This window comes from Crocodylus porosus, unplaced genomic scaffold (assembly GCF_001723895.1).
Source record: "Crocodylus porosus isolate Cpor-Errol unplaced genomic scaffold, CroPor_comp1, whole genome shotgun sequence".
In the NCBI taxonomy this organism is placed as follows: Eukaryota; Metazoa; Chordata; order Crocodylia; family Crocodylidae; genus Crocodylus; species Crocodylus porosus.
In genome coordinates, this window is record NW_017728948.1 from 16,872,945 (window position 1) to 16,890,000 (window position 17,056).

At 38.9% G+C, this 17,056-nt stretch overlaps 1 protein-coding gene across 4 annotated transcripts in view; it reads left to right on the forward strand.

Moving 5' to 3' along the window:
- RGS12 (regulator of G-protein signaling 12) overlaps positions 1–17,056 on the forward strand; it is a 159,864-nt gene that overhangs the window by 119,921 nt on the left and 22,887 nt on the right. For 3 of the 4 annotated variants that reach the window (XM_019552848.1, XM_019552851.1, XM_019552850.1), the window contains 6 exons: positions 1,128–1,201; positions 7,122–7,248; positions 8,184–8,280; positions 10,685–10,764; positions 11,649–11,802; positions 14,831–15,439. In XM_019552848.1, coding sequence (XP_019408393.1) covers positions 1,128–1,201; positions 7,122–7,248; positions 8,184–8,280; positions 10,685–10,764; positions 11,649–11,802; positions 14,831–15,439 — 1,141 coding nt within the window. Of the gene's footprint in view, positions 1–1,127; positions 1,202–7,121; positions 7,249–8,183; positions 8,281–10,684; positions 10,765–11,580; positions 11,616–11,648; positions 11,803–14,830; positions 15,440–17,056 lie in introns of those variants that run through there. The other variant, XM_019552849.1, reaches the window with a different exon arrangement.

Below are 17,056 nucleotides of genomic sequence, written 5' to 3' on the forward strand. Positions count from 1 at the left end.
GTGTGAGGGGGGAGCGGGTGGGGGTGTTCCTCCTGCCCCATATTTACTGGCATGGAGCCTGAGTCCAGCTCCCTGTGGTGGCGTGTGGCGACCACCTGAATCTCTGAATTCGGAGGCTTCCAATTCGATTCAGACCTTTTAATAGATCTCTCAATTTGATTCGGATTCAGCGATTCGGCCCCCTAATCGGGCCAAATCTCCTCAGAATTGAATCGGCTACTGAAGCTTTGCACAGCCCTAAGTAAGGGGTAAGTTGATTTTGATGGCAGATGGCACGCTAGTGTACCAGAAGACAACAGAATGAGATCCATGAATGGAAAATGAATCTAGACAAATTCTAAGGTAGAAGGCACACATTTTTAACACTAAGGGTATGTACTGCTGAAACAATTTGCATAGACAGGGGGTGAATATCTTTCTAAAAAATGGTGCTGTAGCTCAAGAGAAGTTATGGACTTGGTGCAGACTCTGTTATCTCGTGTTAAGGTAGAGGTCACACCATGATGGCCATAACATAATAATTTACATTACATTGGCCATCTCTTTATGTGATGCTACGTTGCCATAGAGACGAGCTACAGCAGTGTAGAGTTGGCAGGCACAAACCCTGGTGCCAATGCTACTGCGCAGTAGGATCAGAAATAACCTGTGCATGCCACTGGGACTGCAGTAATGACAGAGTAATAGCTAAAACAAGTATTGAATGAGTAGATGTGCCCATTGTGTCTATTCTTTTAAATCTTTCAAATTTTTCAGCCACCATTCTCATTTCAAACCTCTTGTTCTGCTTGCTTAGTTATAAGAGTGGAGGCCTCATGTGAGGTGTGTGCTGAGAGTCCTGTTGACTTCAGTGGAAGTTAGAAGATGCACCTCACCGAACTCAACGATACCTTTTTTGGAACAACCAAGGAAAAAAGGAAACTAAACATATTTTCTATAAATGTAAAGAATAGTAGTACACAAAGCATAATTATGAATCTTTTTGTCTGTCCTGGCTAATTTGAAAGCTGCTTTTTTGTTTGTGTACAGCTGTACTTTGTATTCCATATTATTGAATAATATATAACAAGAAGTTTTTTTCTAATTCAATCTATTTTCTGTTCTTTTATTCCTATCATGCTCTATAGCCACTGGTATTGCACCAAGACAGTAGCATCCTGGATTCTCGGGATCTGCGTTTGGAAAAGCGTACTTTATTTCGGTAAGAAAAAAGTTTATCACTTTTTTGTGGATTTTCAATTTCATCTAATGTATATAGGCTAAAATATGACATGAGTTAATTCATGTAAGGCAGCAGAAGATAGTGTAATGCAGAACAGAATTTGGTCTGTAATACTTGTGAAACTAGCCACCTAAAACATATGGAAACAAATTGCATTTTGGAAAGTGAGATAATTTAACTGACCATTAAAAAAGTGCATCTTTGGTGCTCTGTTACCTGTAAGGCGGTCTTTAGTTGTGTATAACACCAAGGTTATAAATGAATCCAGGACCTTCTAAAAATCTGGGGAAGTTTTTTGTCCTTTGCATAACAAATACAGTACATGGTTTTCCACAAAAATGATAGGAATAGTACTAAAAGTTTGATGTAAAACATATAAAACTCAAAAAATCTGGATGTACAGTAGATACTTAAACAAAATACATGATTCTTACTGAGCACCCACAGTTCCCATTAAAATCCTTCCCCTCGTACTTTCCAACCCTGTTGACATATTCGTGCTTCCACTACTACTTTAGAAAAAAGCAGCCCTTTAAAATTTGATCTTTTGACCCCTATACATACCCTTCTTCAAGATACATAGTCACTTTCAATGAATGATGGTCAGTGCTGAAAATTCCCTCAATGTTTGGCAACTTATTTCAAGACTGGTGACCCTTTCTCTAGTATGTGTATAATATATATGTGACCAATCCTGCAAATCCTTGATCAAATTAGAAATCCTAATTGTGCAGTTTCACTATAGATCATAGAAAATTAGGGTGGGAAGGAACTTCAGTAGATTATTTAGTCCAATGCCCTGCTCAAAGCAGGACCATCCCCAACTAGATCATCCCAGCCAAGGTTTTGTCTAGCCAGATCTTAAAAACCTCCAAAAATGAAGCTTCTACCACCTCTCTGGGTAACCTGTTCCAGTGTTTTACTACCCTCCTAGTAAGAAAGTTCTTCCTAATGTCTAACCTAAACTTCCCTTGCTGCAACTTGAGACCAATTCAAATTCCTCTTTTAATTTACAAGGCCTTTGACTTGTTGAAGTTTGTCTGTTGAAGCCCTGACCCAGGAGATCATTTAAATATATGCTTAGAGTTTTAAGCATATATGTAAGCTCCCCTCTTGAAATGGGAATATTTTCCTGAGTTACTTTTTCTGCATAGGTTATTAACACAGTAACTGAGTGGAACAATATGAAGGTCTCTAGTAAGGAGACAAAGGATTTATTAAAACATTTTGATGGTGGGAGGGAGGGGAAGCAGGGATGCGTACCTCATAGGACACCATACCTGCTACTAGCCTGCCACTTGCGCAGCCCCAGCAGCCCAGCTCTCCCCCACTGCATAGACAGTGCAAGCAGAGAAGACACACTCTTCCTCACTGCTCCTCTCTGGGCTGCCCAGATTTTCTCCTGCTGTACTTGTAGCACTTTCTTGCCACCCAGCCTGACCCCACCCTGCCTCCAAGAGGAGGCAGGAAGGAGAAGCTGGAGGAGGGACGGGGAGCCTGGACACTTCAGCCATATAAGCTGTTGGAGTAGTGGGGGCTGCAGGAGCTGGACAGGAGCCTGTGGGCCACATGCTTGGGGCCATATGCAGCCCACAAGCCACCAGGTGAACAGTCCTGCATTAAAACATGTACTACTCATGTAGAGCCCCTCTAAACATTCAGGTAAAGGTGTGATAGGATAGCATGTCCTGTCATGCCACACATGCATGCCAGGAGGCGTGACTGTGGGATCCAGCATTAGATCCTATCACATCTTATTGCCAGTATAGGGGAAGCTGGGGATTGCTCTCCCTGCACAGGTAAGTAAAAAATTCTTGCAGCTGCGAATCCCACAGCTGCAGGACTCTCAGTACCGGTAGCCGTGGGGCCACTTCTGCCAGGACAGAGTCAGCAGCCGTGGGATTCTTGGTCCCAGCAGCTGTGGGGTTGCCACTGCCAGGACTGAGTCCACCTGCAGGCCCCCACAGGGGGTGGGGGAGCGAATAGGGGCGGCTGCCCTGGGCCCTGTGTTTTGAGGGGCCCCGTGGAGCTGGGCAGAGTGGCGGCTCTGCATCCAGTCACTTGCTACCCATCCTCCCCCCTCCACCAGTGCTGCCAATGGCGGCAGCAGCTTCTTTGGGTGCGGGGCCTATGGGATTGGAGCAGGGGTGGGGGCAGGGCCCCACATAGGCTGATTTGCCCTGGTCCCTGCACCCTGCTTGGGTCGGCTCTGGGCTCCCCAACCAGTAAAATTGCACAATACCTGTAACATGTAAAGGGGGCTGTAGTGTAGCCACCTCATTAGTAATTCTGGCTAAACATATCTGTAAAAAGCAGTCTTTTATTATTTAAATGGTTATAATGGATATAAATGTAAGTATGTATAGCAGTTTCAGAAGGGTATCAAAGTTAGCAAAATCACACCAGAATTAATACTGCTTCATCCACTGTTAAAGTTGGAGTGATTTTTTTTTTGTTGCTATATTTGTACAGTACCCACATAACAGTCAGAACGTAAAGCTACCACCCTATTGAAACATTCCCTTTTTTAAATGAATCCAGATGTACGTGTGTCTGTAACCAATTAGATCCTACTGTAATCATGTTCTCCACTGCTTTCAGTTGGAAAAGTCATACTAAGGTAGCTCTTTATTTAAGTATGAGTTTATAGCACTGAGCCTGAAATAATTCACTTGCATTAATATAGCTAGAGAGAGAACCTTATACTGTATCTTAAAAATCTTAATTTTGTTCATCATTATCCCTTTGATAATATAACATGCCATATAATAGTGTAATTCAGTTTTTGATCAGGGTGCATTATAACACTAATTAGAACAAATAATCAAAATAGGTTTTAAGAAAAACGTTCAAAATAACTTTCAGAACAAATGAATCTGCTTTTAAATGTATTTCCTAAAATGAAAGAATAGCTTTATTCAGTAAAAAAACGGTGCATTTTATTAATCTAAAAGGAAATTAAATTAAAATAGACTTTCTGCAAAGATAAGTATCTTCTGTTCATCACTACCACAGTTTCTATTTTCTCCTTTTGTGCAGGACCAGACTGCTGTCTGTTAGTATTAAATAGTTACATTTAAATATAATTGGTATAGAGTATATAAAAAATATAGAGTTTTTATTGCCACTTAGAAAATATATTGGGAAAAAGCTGACATTACATTCAAGCATAATAAAGAAATATATATATTCAACCTATCTTTACCACTCTATAGGGATTTCAGTTGTAGTTTCATTTTTAGGAGCCCTCAAACTAAACATGCAGTATCATAAAGGGGCCATACATGGCTATAATGCTCACTGCTTTTTAAGAGCTGCAACTTCATAGTGTTGAGAGCCCCCATATTATGTATAGTAGATAAACAATATTGGCAGTAACCAAAAAAGTGTAATAAAATTGCAAATGGGAAAGAGATGGAAATTCCATGGAACATTTTAAGTCAATTCTCTCCATGTCAGTTTTTCCATCCTTACAAGAATAGTTAACCTATTCTTGTCTTTTGCCATTCCTTGACCAGATTAACTAAGCAAATTATCTAATGGTATTTCACCGTTGGGCCACATTTTCATTGAGAAATGCATACATACATTGTCAAACTGTCCTTATGACACACAGTGTCTTTAATTCACATTCTTCTTCTTTTTGCCTACCTATTATCTTTCCTTTTACAGGATTATTTTCTACGGGTTATGAATAGAATGTGCCTTGATTAATTTTCAGATTGAGATTCTGAGTATTTTTTTTGTGGGTTTGTTCAGTTTCCAAATTCACTGAACTCTAAATATGGCTGTACCATATGTTACTACTGTTTAGCTAAAACAAAAATTTGTTATGTTTTCAGAGACTGTTTAATTCACATCAGAATTATTCAGTGTTGCTTTCTGGGGATGTATGTTACATTAAAAAGCACTCATGTCGAATGTTTCACAGCACAGCTGATTATTTGCAAATCACATTTTTAGTGTGGTGGCTTCTGTGTCACTGGTTGATCTTTATGAAGTGATGTTCATAATGCATTACCTCTATTTACCAGCTGTTTTATTCTTAGAAAATATGAAAGAAAGCTTTGATAATAGCCTGTCCATATCCATTTTTATATTGGTTAGTACTGACTTATTTTTAAAAGAAAGAAATACCTTTCAAAAAGTAGATGTGTGGTCTGTAATTTTAGAAAGGAAATAAAAGGTGAATCTTTTCACTCTCCTCATTAAGGCCTTTTTAAAATTCTCCATACTCAATGAAATTCATTTTTCAGCAAGGTACATGTGAGTAAACATGACATGATTCACCACAGAAAGACACAGGGGAGTTGTACAGAAATCCCTAGTATAGCCTTTCTCACTGCCTTAAGTGAATCCCTTGCAGATGTTTAAGAGAGAGCACACACATTTTTTTCAAATTTCTCTGTCCCCTATGAAGCAGATGTAAGGATTTGGACTTCTAAAATTTTTTTATTTTGGGTTATATTTTCTGGTAAGTTCCATATATTTGACTCATCTTCTATGAAGTTCCCATCATCTTGGATCACAAGTTTAGCCCTGTTTATTTGGCAGTTTTGTGTAGAATGCAGCTGGTATAGTAAGTTGTGCTCACAGGGAGAAGTGATTTTTAGCAAGCCAGGAACAATTCTATAGAGTTTGGAAACTAAGATGAAAGGAGTAATTTCATTGGCTTGTAGTTATTGTTTCATTATCTCTGTACATTTAGGTAAGTAGCGCTAGCAGTTGCATTCAGTTCGTATTTCCAAGATTATCTTCACAAGCATATAGAATACAAATGAAGAAATGAAAGTTGAGATTGAGGAACACTTTTTTTTTGGCAAGGGCTAGATTATTGGCCACAGAATTATAAAGTACTTTGGGTGTTACTCCTATGCACAGCTTCTTTTTCACTAATCCAATTTTTAATTGCAGTCCCTCCAGTTTAACTATATTTTTAATCAAAGATTATTATTAACACTGGGAATGATGTTCTAAATGTGGTTTTGCTAAAGGAATAAAAATATATGATATATTCTAAAGGGATTATATGAATTCTTGATACTGGTTAACCCACCATTGGGCTTGTAAATGTTTATTGTTGCTGTTACAGATGGGTACCTCATACCAAAGTTGTTGTTTCCACGAAAGAATGAACACAAATCGGTAAAATTGCAGTTTACCCATTTCAGCATAATAAATTGGAACTTGCATTAGATTGTGCTTCAGATATTTTTTCCACTGCCCAACTGAGCAGCTGGATTGGACCTAATTTTTGTCTTTATATAAAGCTACAGAGGAAGATCAGAGACACTTTATCCCACTGCTACTATAGCATAATGGCCAGAGGAGTCTCCATAGAAAAAGGAAAAGAAAAATCTAAGTGCTCTGGGAGGTACTACACAGATGTATGTGCCTTTATTCCACCCTGCATTGCTGTCTGTATGTGTGCTAGTATTAGGGTATGGTAAATTAATCAACTCTGCCATAAGATAGTACTCTTGGGGACAGTGCTGTCTTAAGGTGGAGTAATTAAGTGCGACGAAACACACGTGTAGATGGTGACAGGCAGCCCTCACGCTTTAGCGCCATCGTGGCCCGGCCAGCCCCTCTGCTGCCTGATGCAACCACTCGGAGCCTAGGACTGATCCCCTCTGGGCCTGTTGCCAGCCCAGGGATGTTCTACCCTGGCTCCAACTGCTGCTGTCCCAGGCGCATGTGTAGAAGCTGAGCCTGGGAGCAGCTGACTCTAGCTTGAACTGCTCCTGAGTTCATTACTTCACATTAATTTAATGTGTAGATGCACCCATTGTGTACGAAGTGATCAGCACTTGACAAAGAGGGGGATGGGTTTTCACTTTTTTTGTCCATTTGGATCATGTGATAGTGAATTGTTTTTGCAACAATTGATGTGTTTCAGGCTGGATCTTGTTCCAATCAATAGATCGGTTGGTTTAAAGGCTAAACCTACAAAGCCAGTAACAGAAGTTCTAAGGCCTGTGGTTGCAAAGTATGGCTTAAATCTTAATGAACTTGTGGCAAGACTAGTAAGTCATTTTTGATGTAATTAAAATTTGCAATATTACTTGTCTGGGAAAGCATATATATTATTCTTTTAAATTTGCTGTATTATAATATTTATGCATAAAAATATTTATGTATAAAATGTATATAAAAATGTAACTGTATCGAGATAAAGATATTTTATAATTATTACTTTCATTCCTTCTTTAGCAGCTGGATTTATTTTAGATCTGATTTATCTTCTCCATCAGACCACAAAATTATCACAGCTAATAGAGCCTAAGCAGAGCTGTTAGAACTGGCCTAGTAGCCTGGGAGAAGCCTGGAAATCAGTTCTGCCCTTTATAGCTCACTGCTTTGCAGGTGGACAGATAACCTGGCCAATCCATATTAAAAGAATAGTATCTTGATATTCTCTCTCATTGGAATCAAGTATGAAGAGCTCTGGAGTTGCAAGTTCCATTCATAACTAGAACTGGCACTTCCAGGCTGCGTACCATCTTAGACTTCTCAGGTAGAGATTTAATCCAAGTCTTCCACATGGCTGAAAAACATACTACAGTTGAGCTTGTTTGAAACTTTTCATTTCAACAAATTAGAGAATGAACAAATTGCTTTTTAAAATATGAAATCTTTTCAACCTTGCTTGATTTGCATAACACACATGAAAAAATGAGATTGCTAAACACAGCCACTGGCAGCCTTAGACTGTTTGTGTATGTTTGCAAACTATTTTTTACTCTAGTCTGACCCTCCTTTCCCTGCATGTAGATAAATCAAAGTAATCATGCACATTTGGTATGAACATTTTGGAAAGTGATAGCAAGAGGATTCTTTCACGTATATTGAAATATAATGATTTGTACCGCTCTTTTGTAAATGCCAGACTCAAGAGTTGCTCTGAAGGAGAGTTGTTTTCTTTTTGTCCTTTGTTGTACACAAACTGATCTGACTTTAGAATGGTGAGCAGGAGCCACTAGATCTTGGCCTGCCTATATCTAATCTGGATGGTCAGCGAGTGGTACTAGATGAAAAAGAGCCAACAAAGGGAAGAGGTAAGCAGTTCTGAAATTTTTCTCCTAATGTCTTAACTACTTGCATCAAGTCTTGTTGCACATTCATAGGGAAAACATAATCAATGTAAGTGAGATAAATGCTGCTTGGATCAATGGTATGATACCTATGGGCATTTTTAGACTACACGGGAGTTTAATTTTCCCTAAATTGAAGCAGTGTTTTTTTTTTTTAAAAACACCGCTTTAATTAAGGAGGAAGTAAACTCCCATGGCGTGTACACACCCAAACCTTACCTTCCTCTCTGGCAGCTGGGAGGGGAAGTGAGCTGCTGGCGTGGGGTGCTGGTGCTTCCCTCTGCGGCAGCAGCGGCCCTGGCAGGCAGCACCTGCCCACAGGCACTCAGCTCGGGCAGTCCAAGGGGGCACCTCGACTGCAGAGGGAAGCACTGGGCCCCTGTGCAGCTCAGACAGGCAGACAGCCTCTGGGGAAGAAGGAAAAAAAAAAGATTGGGCTTACCGCTTTTTTTTTTTGTTTCAGGGCAGCCTGCCTTCCTGGGCTGCTTGCAGAGCCCCTGAGCCACACGGGGCCCTGTGATTCCCTCCGTGGCTGTAAGGTAGCAAACTAAAACTGCTCAGAGGTGTTTTAGTTTGCTGCACCCCAAAGTAATTGCTGCACCCCAAAGTCATTTAAGGCTCATTACACCACCAAATTTGCTGCAGTGGCTGGAATTAATGTGCAATACGCTCCTGAACTTGCAAACTCATGCAAAAAAAAATGCTATTAAAGTGGTGCAAAATGGCATTTAACACGCTTTAATGTCATATACAAATACCCATTAGTCCTATATTCTTATAGGATAAAATAGCAAACTGTGCTGAATATTAAAAAACTGGACTTTCATCTGCTGACCTGGAACTTTACTATCATAATGTGTGGTTGCAGGAAAGTTTGTAAATATGTTGTTAAAAAAATGCATATATTGTTAGTACCATATCAGTGCTCACAGCCCCAGATCTACAAAGGCATTTAGATACCTAACTTCTATTGAAATCCAGTCACTGATTAATTTCAGTGAGAGTTAAACACCTAAGTAAACATATGGATTAGGTAATTAGTTTTTTAGTTTAAGTTCTGGATGAAAGCACTGGAACGGTACAGCTAAGCTAGTGCTTGTTAATACTAGAATGTGTGACTACTTCTGAAGGTAATGTCTTTATTTCCAATGTCCCAGCAATTCGTGAGCTCTACAGAGACTGGTAGAAAGTATCAGGTGTGATTTCTCATGTTGGAGAATAGAAGCTGAACTAAGATTCAGTTCATTTCAAATAGGTAACTGTGTAGTGGTTAGATTATTTTTCAACACAACTGACTTTTCAGATAACTAAAGATTATTGTTCTCATGTGCTATTACTAGCCATCTGTGTAGGTATAAAACCACTTTATTTTAAATATAAGTAGATTACGTTTTAAAGTAGTTTGGAATAGAGAATCTCATTGGGGGAAATTGGTAAAATAGAGAGCTTTGTTGGGGAAAAGTGAGATTTATTGCTTTGGGATCTGATTGACTTGAATTATCAAAAAATGTACCTTGAAATTGGCATACATACAGGGAAAACGAGCTACTTGTTTTATGCTGTCCCTGTACTTTGGGGCATTACATATGACTAAATGACCCAGTACAAAGTGTATTCTACAGAAATGAAAAATCAATGTAAGTACTCATGTGTATATGAGTTCTCTCCTTCGACCGTAACGTTGGTGGAGAAGCTTGTGTGTTCCAGTGACCTTCAGCTATGTCCTCTGGAGTCTTGCATTCCTGGTAGGGTCTCCCCTGGCGAACAGATCTGATGTGAGGCCCCAGGTCTAAACTCCTGAAGATCCCAAAGCAGAACAGTTGTACCTGCTGGTTTTCTGTGGCTGTGAAGGTGGATGGGGGCTCCAGCGGGATGGAGGTCTAAGGTTGTCGTGGTCATTCTGGCCACTCAGTTCAGGGCTTTCTCCTGTCAAGCTAGCGTGGTTGTTGCTTGTACACCGGCTTCTCCACGTTAAAAGATGTCACAGGCAGGCCTCTGGCAGGGATGTTAACATCTCCTACAAAGTAATCCCCCCCCCAGCAGACATCCTTATATCAAGGGATAGCTGATATATGTTGTGTATGCCTCCTAACATACCTTAACCTTTATTTTTGTAATAAAGGTGTGAAAAAGTTCATGATGATTATGCTCTGAAGACACCAACACAATTAGGAAACTGTTTTCTTACTGGATTTTAGCTGAAAAATGTCAGGAATATCAGTCTAGCTTTTTCTTATTTTCCAAGAACAACTCCTTTTTGGGGTCTTATAGTGAAGGAATTATTTTGTGTCAGTGAAATTTTAAATGAGAGTGATTAAGTGAATTTTCCCAGTTTCATAATGCTAGAAGACATGTTGTTTATGTTCAGTATTCACAGATAAACAGAAGGTTTCACCAGTTAAACAAAGTACAGCTATAACATCTGCTTCAAGAAGTCAAGCATCTACAGTAAGTTTTCTAAAATGATTTCTGTCTCTCATTACCATGTCTGTACTTCTGGCATTCTGAAGTGGAAGCTGCAGATATCCCTGCTCAAAACTAGGTCAAAGACACACTACATGATCACTATAGAGTAATTTTGGATTTTAATCTGCAGTAAATTTACCTTATGCTAAGAGATAGGCATACAGCTAGCTCTCCAGAGCACTTGGCCACTGGATAACAAAGGAGCCGATCTGTATTCAGCAAATGACGAATCTAGAATGAAATTCATAGTGATAGCATGCACATTATACATACACTGGTGCAACTTTCTATAGTGTAAAGGTACTTCTGCCTTTTTTCACAAGTTACTTTACATTGGAGAAGAGCATTTTCTCCAAAATAATTTTTGTGACTTGGAGTACTCCAGAGTTAAGTATATTATGTCCACAATGTTAGTTAGCCAGATTGATGGCAGTTAGAAAACATCCAGTCCCTTCCTTCCTAGCAGCCTTTTTCTGTAAGAGCTTTTCTTGCTTCTTTGCCATGTACTGAATGGTAGTGAGTGTCCTCTTAGCTTGTGTTCTTTGCTTACTGTCAGTTGAATGGGTTATCTTTTTTAAGCATACTAATCAAAGCTCCAAGGAAAAAAACTTGAGTACACTACTCTAACAAAACTTCTCTGATGCTAGCAATATTCTCTTTGTATATGGACTTTCTTAGGGTGGAGGGAAATATGTGCTAATGCATTTTGCCATAATTTAATTATGATTAAATTAAAATTGTTATTTTTTTTTTAACCAGAGAAATCTGTTTTATGAAATTTCCTTTTTATTCACTTAGAGTATATTACACACACATTGCGGTATGTCCTGAATGTAAGTAGTACTTTAACTTTCCTTCTAATACAGGGAGAGGGAAGAACGCTAGGAAAGTCTAATTCTATTAAAATGAAAGGCGAAAATGGAAAAAATGCTAGGGATGCCCGGCTATCAAAGAGAGAAGAATCTATTGCAAAGATTGGGAAAAAAAAATATCAGAAAATTAATTTGGATGAAGCAGAGGGTATGTCACCTTTTTAAGTATACATAATAATTTTACTATTCAACAAAAAATGAAAATTCTATTTTAGAGATGTAGAAAATTAAAGGACTGTGCTTCTGTCACCGTATGATGAAAATCACAGGCATGTTCCTCATATCATTGTTGATGTTAACTTACAATTGATTACTTTAAAAAGTCTACAATGTGAAATTTTCAAAAGTGCTCAAGAGCCAAAATGTTAAGAGATTTTGGTACCTATATCTGAAAGTGGGTGCCTAGTAGAGTTTTCAAAGGTGCTGAGTTACCCAACTGCCAGTGAAGCCAATGGGAGATTGATGCCTAAGTACTTTTGAAAATACCATTCAGTAGCTGTATGCATTTTTAGGAATCAAAATCTTCTAAAGCAGGGCTGTCCAATTGGTGGCCTCTGGACCGCATGTAGCCTATGAGGCATTAACATGCACCCTTTGGGCTCCTGCCCAGCTGCCACTCTACCCATAGATCTTGCAGTGGTAGCCAAGATCTCCAGGCTCCCTCTCTATCCTCAAGCTTCTTGTTCCTAACCCTGTTGCTGGGGCCGGAGTGGTGCATTGGGAGGGGGCCAGGCTTCCAGTGCTCTGTGCGTGGTGAGGGAGAGCTGCATGAGCTGCGTGCTTGGAAAAAGGAGCCAGGCTGCCCATGCTGCATGCTGCTTGCTGCTTATGGACTGCCTGTACAATGTATGCCAGAGGGAGTGGGTGGGTGTGCTGTGTGTGGCTGCTGTGAGCTGGACTGCCCCTGCAGGGGCGAGCACCTGGGCTGTGCACAGCAAGGGAGAGCAACTGGACTGTACAAGGTAGTGGGGGAGCTGAGCTGTACATTTGGCAGAGAGGCTTGATGGGGTGGTCCCAGGGTGTGTCCAGTGCTGTGTGCAGCCCTTGGCTGCTCAGAAGTTAGAAAGCCCTGCTTTAAAGAATTTGGCCATAGCCCCCTTTTAAAAAATGACTTGGGTACTTAAGAGCCCCTCTGTCACTTAAGAGCCTCTCTCTCACTACAAGTTATTTGTAAGTCACTGAGAGTAAATGCTCATGAAAATTCTCACCATCATATCTATGATACCAAATTACTAGAAGTTTTAAAAGATGGTTATGTTTGTGTGGGGTAATGTGGTGAGCAAAAACAAAGGAAGAGGACTTTTCAGAACACTTGATGAATGAAAAGGTAGCTAGTAGTGGAAGAGAAAAAGCCATGTCATAGCTGGTCAGCTGCATTTTCTGAGTTGACTTCCCTCATTGTTGCCTTTGCAGTGCTAGTGACTTAACTAGGATTACACTGATAACAGCACAATTTTCCTTTTCAGTTATGTTTTCTAATAGGAAATATGTAAAGAAATATTAGTCAGGAGAGTGGGAGGAATAAAAAAAAAATAATGGGAGCTATATTACCCTTGGGCTCAAGGATTATTTGAAATAATGGCCTACCCTGCCATAAGGAATGTACTAGCTAGGATTTAGATTTAAACTTCACTGTTATGGCTATCAGATATTTAGATCAAGGTTATAAATAGTTATACACATGAATGACTATATACATAAATAAGTTTCTGCAGGTTCAGGTCTAATAAAATACTGTGACTGATGAAACCCTTGTTGTGAATATCTGTTAGTTACCATATATGTGTTGCTGCAAAGTGTCGTAATGGGTTTTTCCTATTATGTGCTGCTTTAGTAGCTTGTTTTAAATATTTTTTGTAAATATATTTCTCACTTATATTAATCTGATCAGAAAACCTCAAACTGAGGTTTTCACATTTCATTCTGAATTTTGTGAAATGTATCTAAATTTGGGAAAAGTTATTGAATGTTGTAAGTACATTTTGAATGAACTTTCTGAGGAAAAAAAATTCTACAACAAAAAACACATTTCAGAAATGCATATTTTAGTTCACCTGTTGCCATTTGCAAAACTTGAGCATAAAGGTATATTTTGGAGCTACAAAGTGGCTCTGGTTCAAAACCTCTTACGTTAACTTATGTTTTACAAACACATTTCAAATTGTTTCTCACCATCTATTACTAATATTTCATCCAAGCTACCTGAAATATTGTTAGAAAGCTATAAATAAAATAACAGGAATGTTAAATGACACAACCTTATATTATGCTGAGGAAATATAGCTCCTGAAAACTAAATTTTGTAGGTGTGTCCTGTTGATTTTAATTAGATAACCATTATGATCTGGCTTAAAATCTCCAAACTGATTTTGCTTGAGAACCTCAAATGAGTTTAAATTTTCAGTTCTAAAAACACAAACTTATTAGATCCTGGAACGTGATTTATTGTGTAGATTTGCAGACTCCAGTTTAACATTAATACCAGCAAGTTAATTTATTGCTGTGCCATTTCTTTTTTCCAGGATAAAGTAATAAACTATCCTAAATGTGTATCATTTACAGATGCAGAGTTACTAAAACATGAAACAACATGGTAATGCTAACCTTGTGACTTAAAATTTTAATGCCAACTAGATTCAGAAACCGGCTCAATCTTAATCTGACCGACTGCTAATAAAATGGAGGAAATCTTATCTAATAAAGGGCTGTCTACATTTTGAGCCAATAAGGTTTCAGAGAAAATGGCTATTTTTGAGTTGAGGTATGCAAAAAAAAATCTAAGATATACAAACATGCATCCGAATACTGTAAAAGCTCAAATATTGGTAGAAACAGAACCTTGTTTTGTATTAAGAATGCAAGGCAGATACAGAGATTCATTTTAAAGTATGAAATGAAATAAAATAAACTAAAATGTTCAGGGTTTACAGTGACTTGCAGCTGCTCTAAACTGTAAAACTGCTTTTAGAATAGGAATCCTGATGGTCCTAATTATAGTACTGCTAGTAAACATTGACGTAATTGAAAAAGTTCCTAATTAACATAGAATCTAATTTTAAAGCAGAATTCAAAGGAATTGAAGGTCTTATTGGAAACTAAATGTGATGATTATTGACATTAGCAATAGCATTTTGCTTTCTGACAAAATTTGTCAATTTGGGTTTTTTTCCCAATAGAGTTTTTTGATCTCATATCCAAAGCTCAGAGTAATAGAGCAGATGACCAACGTGGGCTGCTAAGAAAAGAAGACCTTGTTCTGCCTGATTTTCTTCGTTTACCCCTGGCGGGACCAGAGCCACCTTCTTCTACACCTATAGGCCCTAAAGGCCTTAACAGGAGAATTTCAAAATATGATGGCCAGGACAAATGTACAGGTGGAAAACTGGAGTCTGTACAAAACTATAATGAAAATTCAGTTAAAAAAATGGCTCATTCAGAAAATAAGCATAAAACTGCTTTGACAACAGTTAATAGTCAGAAGACTTACAGTGTTCCTTTTAGTGCGCCGTTGTCTCCAATTCCACATGTGGAGGAAAACAACAGTACAACAGTATGGAAAAGGCAGTCAAGAGAATTGCAGGCTGAAGGCATACAGATGATAGATGATGACAATGTAGCGGACTTGACTCTCGTGGCTGAAGGAGACATTAGCAGCCCCAACAGCACTTTATTGCCACCACCAACACCGCCGACAGATGTCAGTAATCTCACAGAAGCCAACTACCCACCCCCAACTCCGCTGGCAGGTAATCAGGAAAAACCTGGATATCAAAGATCCAATTCAGGTACTTCTAGATTTTAATAGCATTTTTCATGGAATATTACTTTACTTTCTCTTTGTTGTTTATCAATATTTGGCAACCATTAAAACAAAGACAAAAAGTCTCTGCACCTTAAATATTTATTTTAAATGAGAAGCTTCATGGCCTTATTCTGTGTGTTAATGGTTACATTTCCGGTTGCCTTTAGAAGCATAATTTCATTTAGGCTGTGCATATAAGTGCTAAAAAAAGTGCAAGCTTTCAACAATATTTTCATGTTAAACTCTAATGCACACGTGAAAATCATACATGTTACTCTAACAATCTTACCTATCAAACTGATCTCATCTCTTAGAGCAGGGGTTTTCAACCTTTTTCTTTCTGAACCCCGCCTCCCCACAGCATGCTATAAAAACTCCATGACCCACTTGTGCCCCACAGAGCTGCTGCCACTCCTTGTGCAAGAGAGTGCCCGGGCTCCCTGGCCTTGGGTGCAGTGGGCGTAGCTCTGCAGTGTGGCACCCTGGGGCCACACCTGAGCAGCAGCAGTGTGGAGCCTCGTCTGCCTGACTCTGGCAGTGCCCACAAGACGGAGACTCTGGGGCCCGTCAAAGCAGGCCCACCCCTATCCTATCCTCAGGACTCGCCTTAGTCCTGGGAGTCCAAGACAGCTCTTCCCCACACCGGGCAAGGCTGGGTTGGGTGGACCCCCTGAAACCTGCTTACAGGCCCCCAGGGGGCTGCAGATCCCTGCTTGAGAACCGCTGTCTTAGAGCATGGAAAAATATAATACTTATATCTCAGCTGCCTAGCAATTGTTCAGTCTATTTTTTCAGAATAGCCAGTTGCAATAAAATTCAGTCATTGGTGTTTTTAGTATTACAGTGATTAGTTTCACATTTTCTTTTACCAGGTTTTTAAAATTGGGACGTTTCAGCATTGTAGGAGGAACCATAATTATACTTTGAAAATTATAGTACTGTTTATGATAACATTATCAACTGGATAACGTTTGAATCATTTTAACTTTCGTTTAATAAACTTAATACTTTTTGTCTAAAAGTATAACCATTTATACCTTTCTTCCCACGACTCCGTCACCCAAAAGTAGTTGATTGCATGTACCATGTAGTTCCAAAAGATTCACGTGTGGAATGCATTTTTTCTAGCAGGCAATTTTTAAGAAAAAGGAGGACATAAGAATGTAAGTTGCAGGGTTTAGCAATATCACAGAGCAATATTATCTCCATGATTGGAATATGGAATTTCCTTGTCAACATGGACTTTAACAATATTGCTATTACCAGGGACCAGAATTTGTAGCTTGTTGGTGTTGTGGAACTTACATTTTACAGTTGTACTGTACATTTAATGTAAAATATAAGAAAAGGTATCTATGTGCTACATTTATTTTTGATGTTTCATACAGTATATAGTGCCATGATTTGTATAATTCCTTCTTTGTGCTGTGACAATATAAATTTAATTATTTATCTTTTTACACAGAATATTTGATACTGTTTCCTATCTGTAAGGTCAATGATCTGTAAATATTTCTTTGATTGTTTCATGCTTACAAATGGCAATGTGTGAAGTATTTCATCCTGCTGCTCTATAAAAACAGAAGACCTATTAATAGTA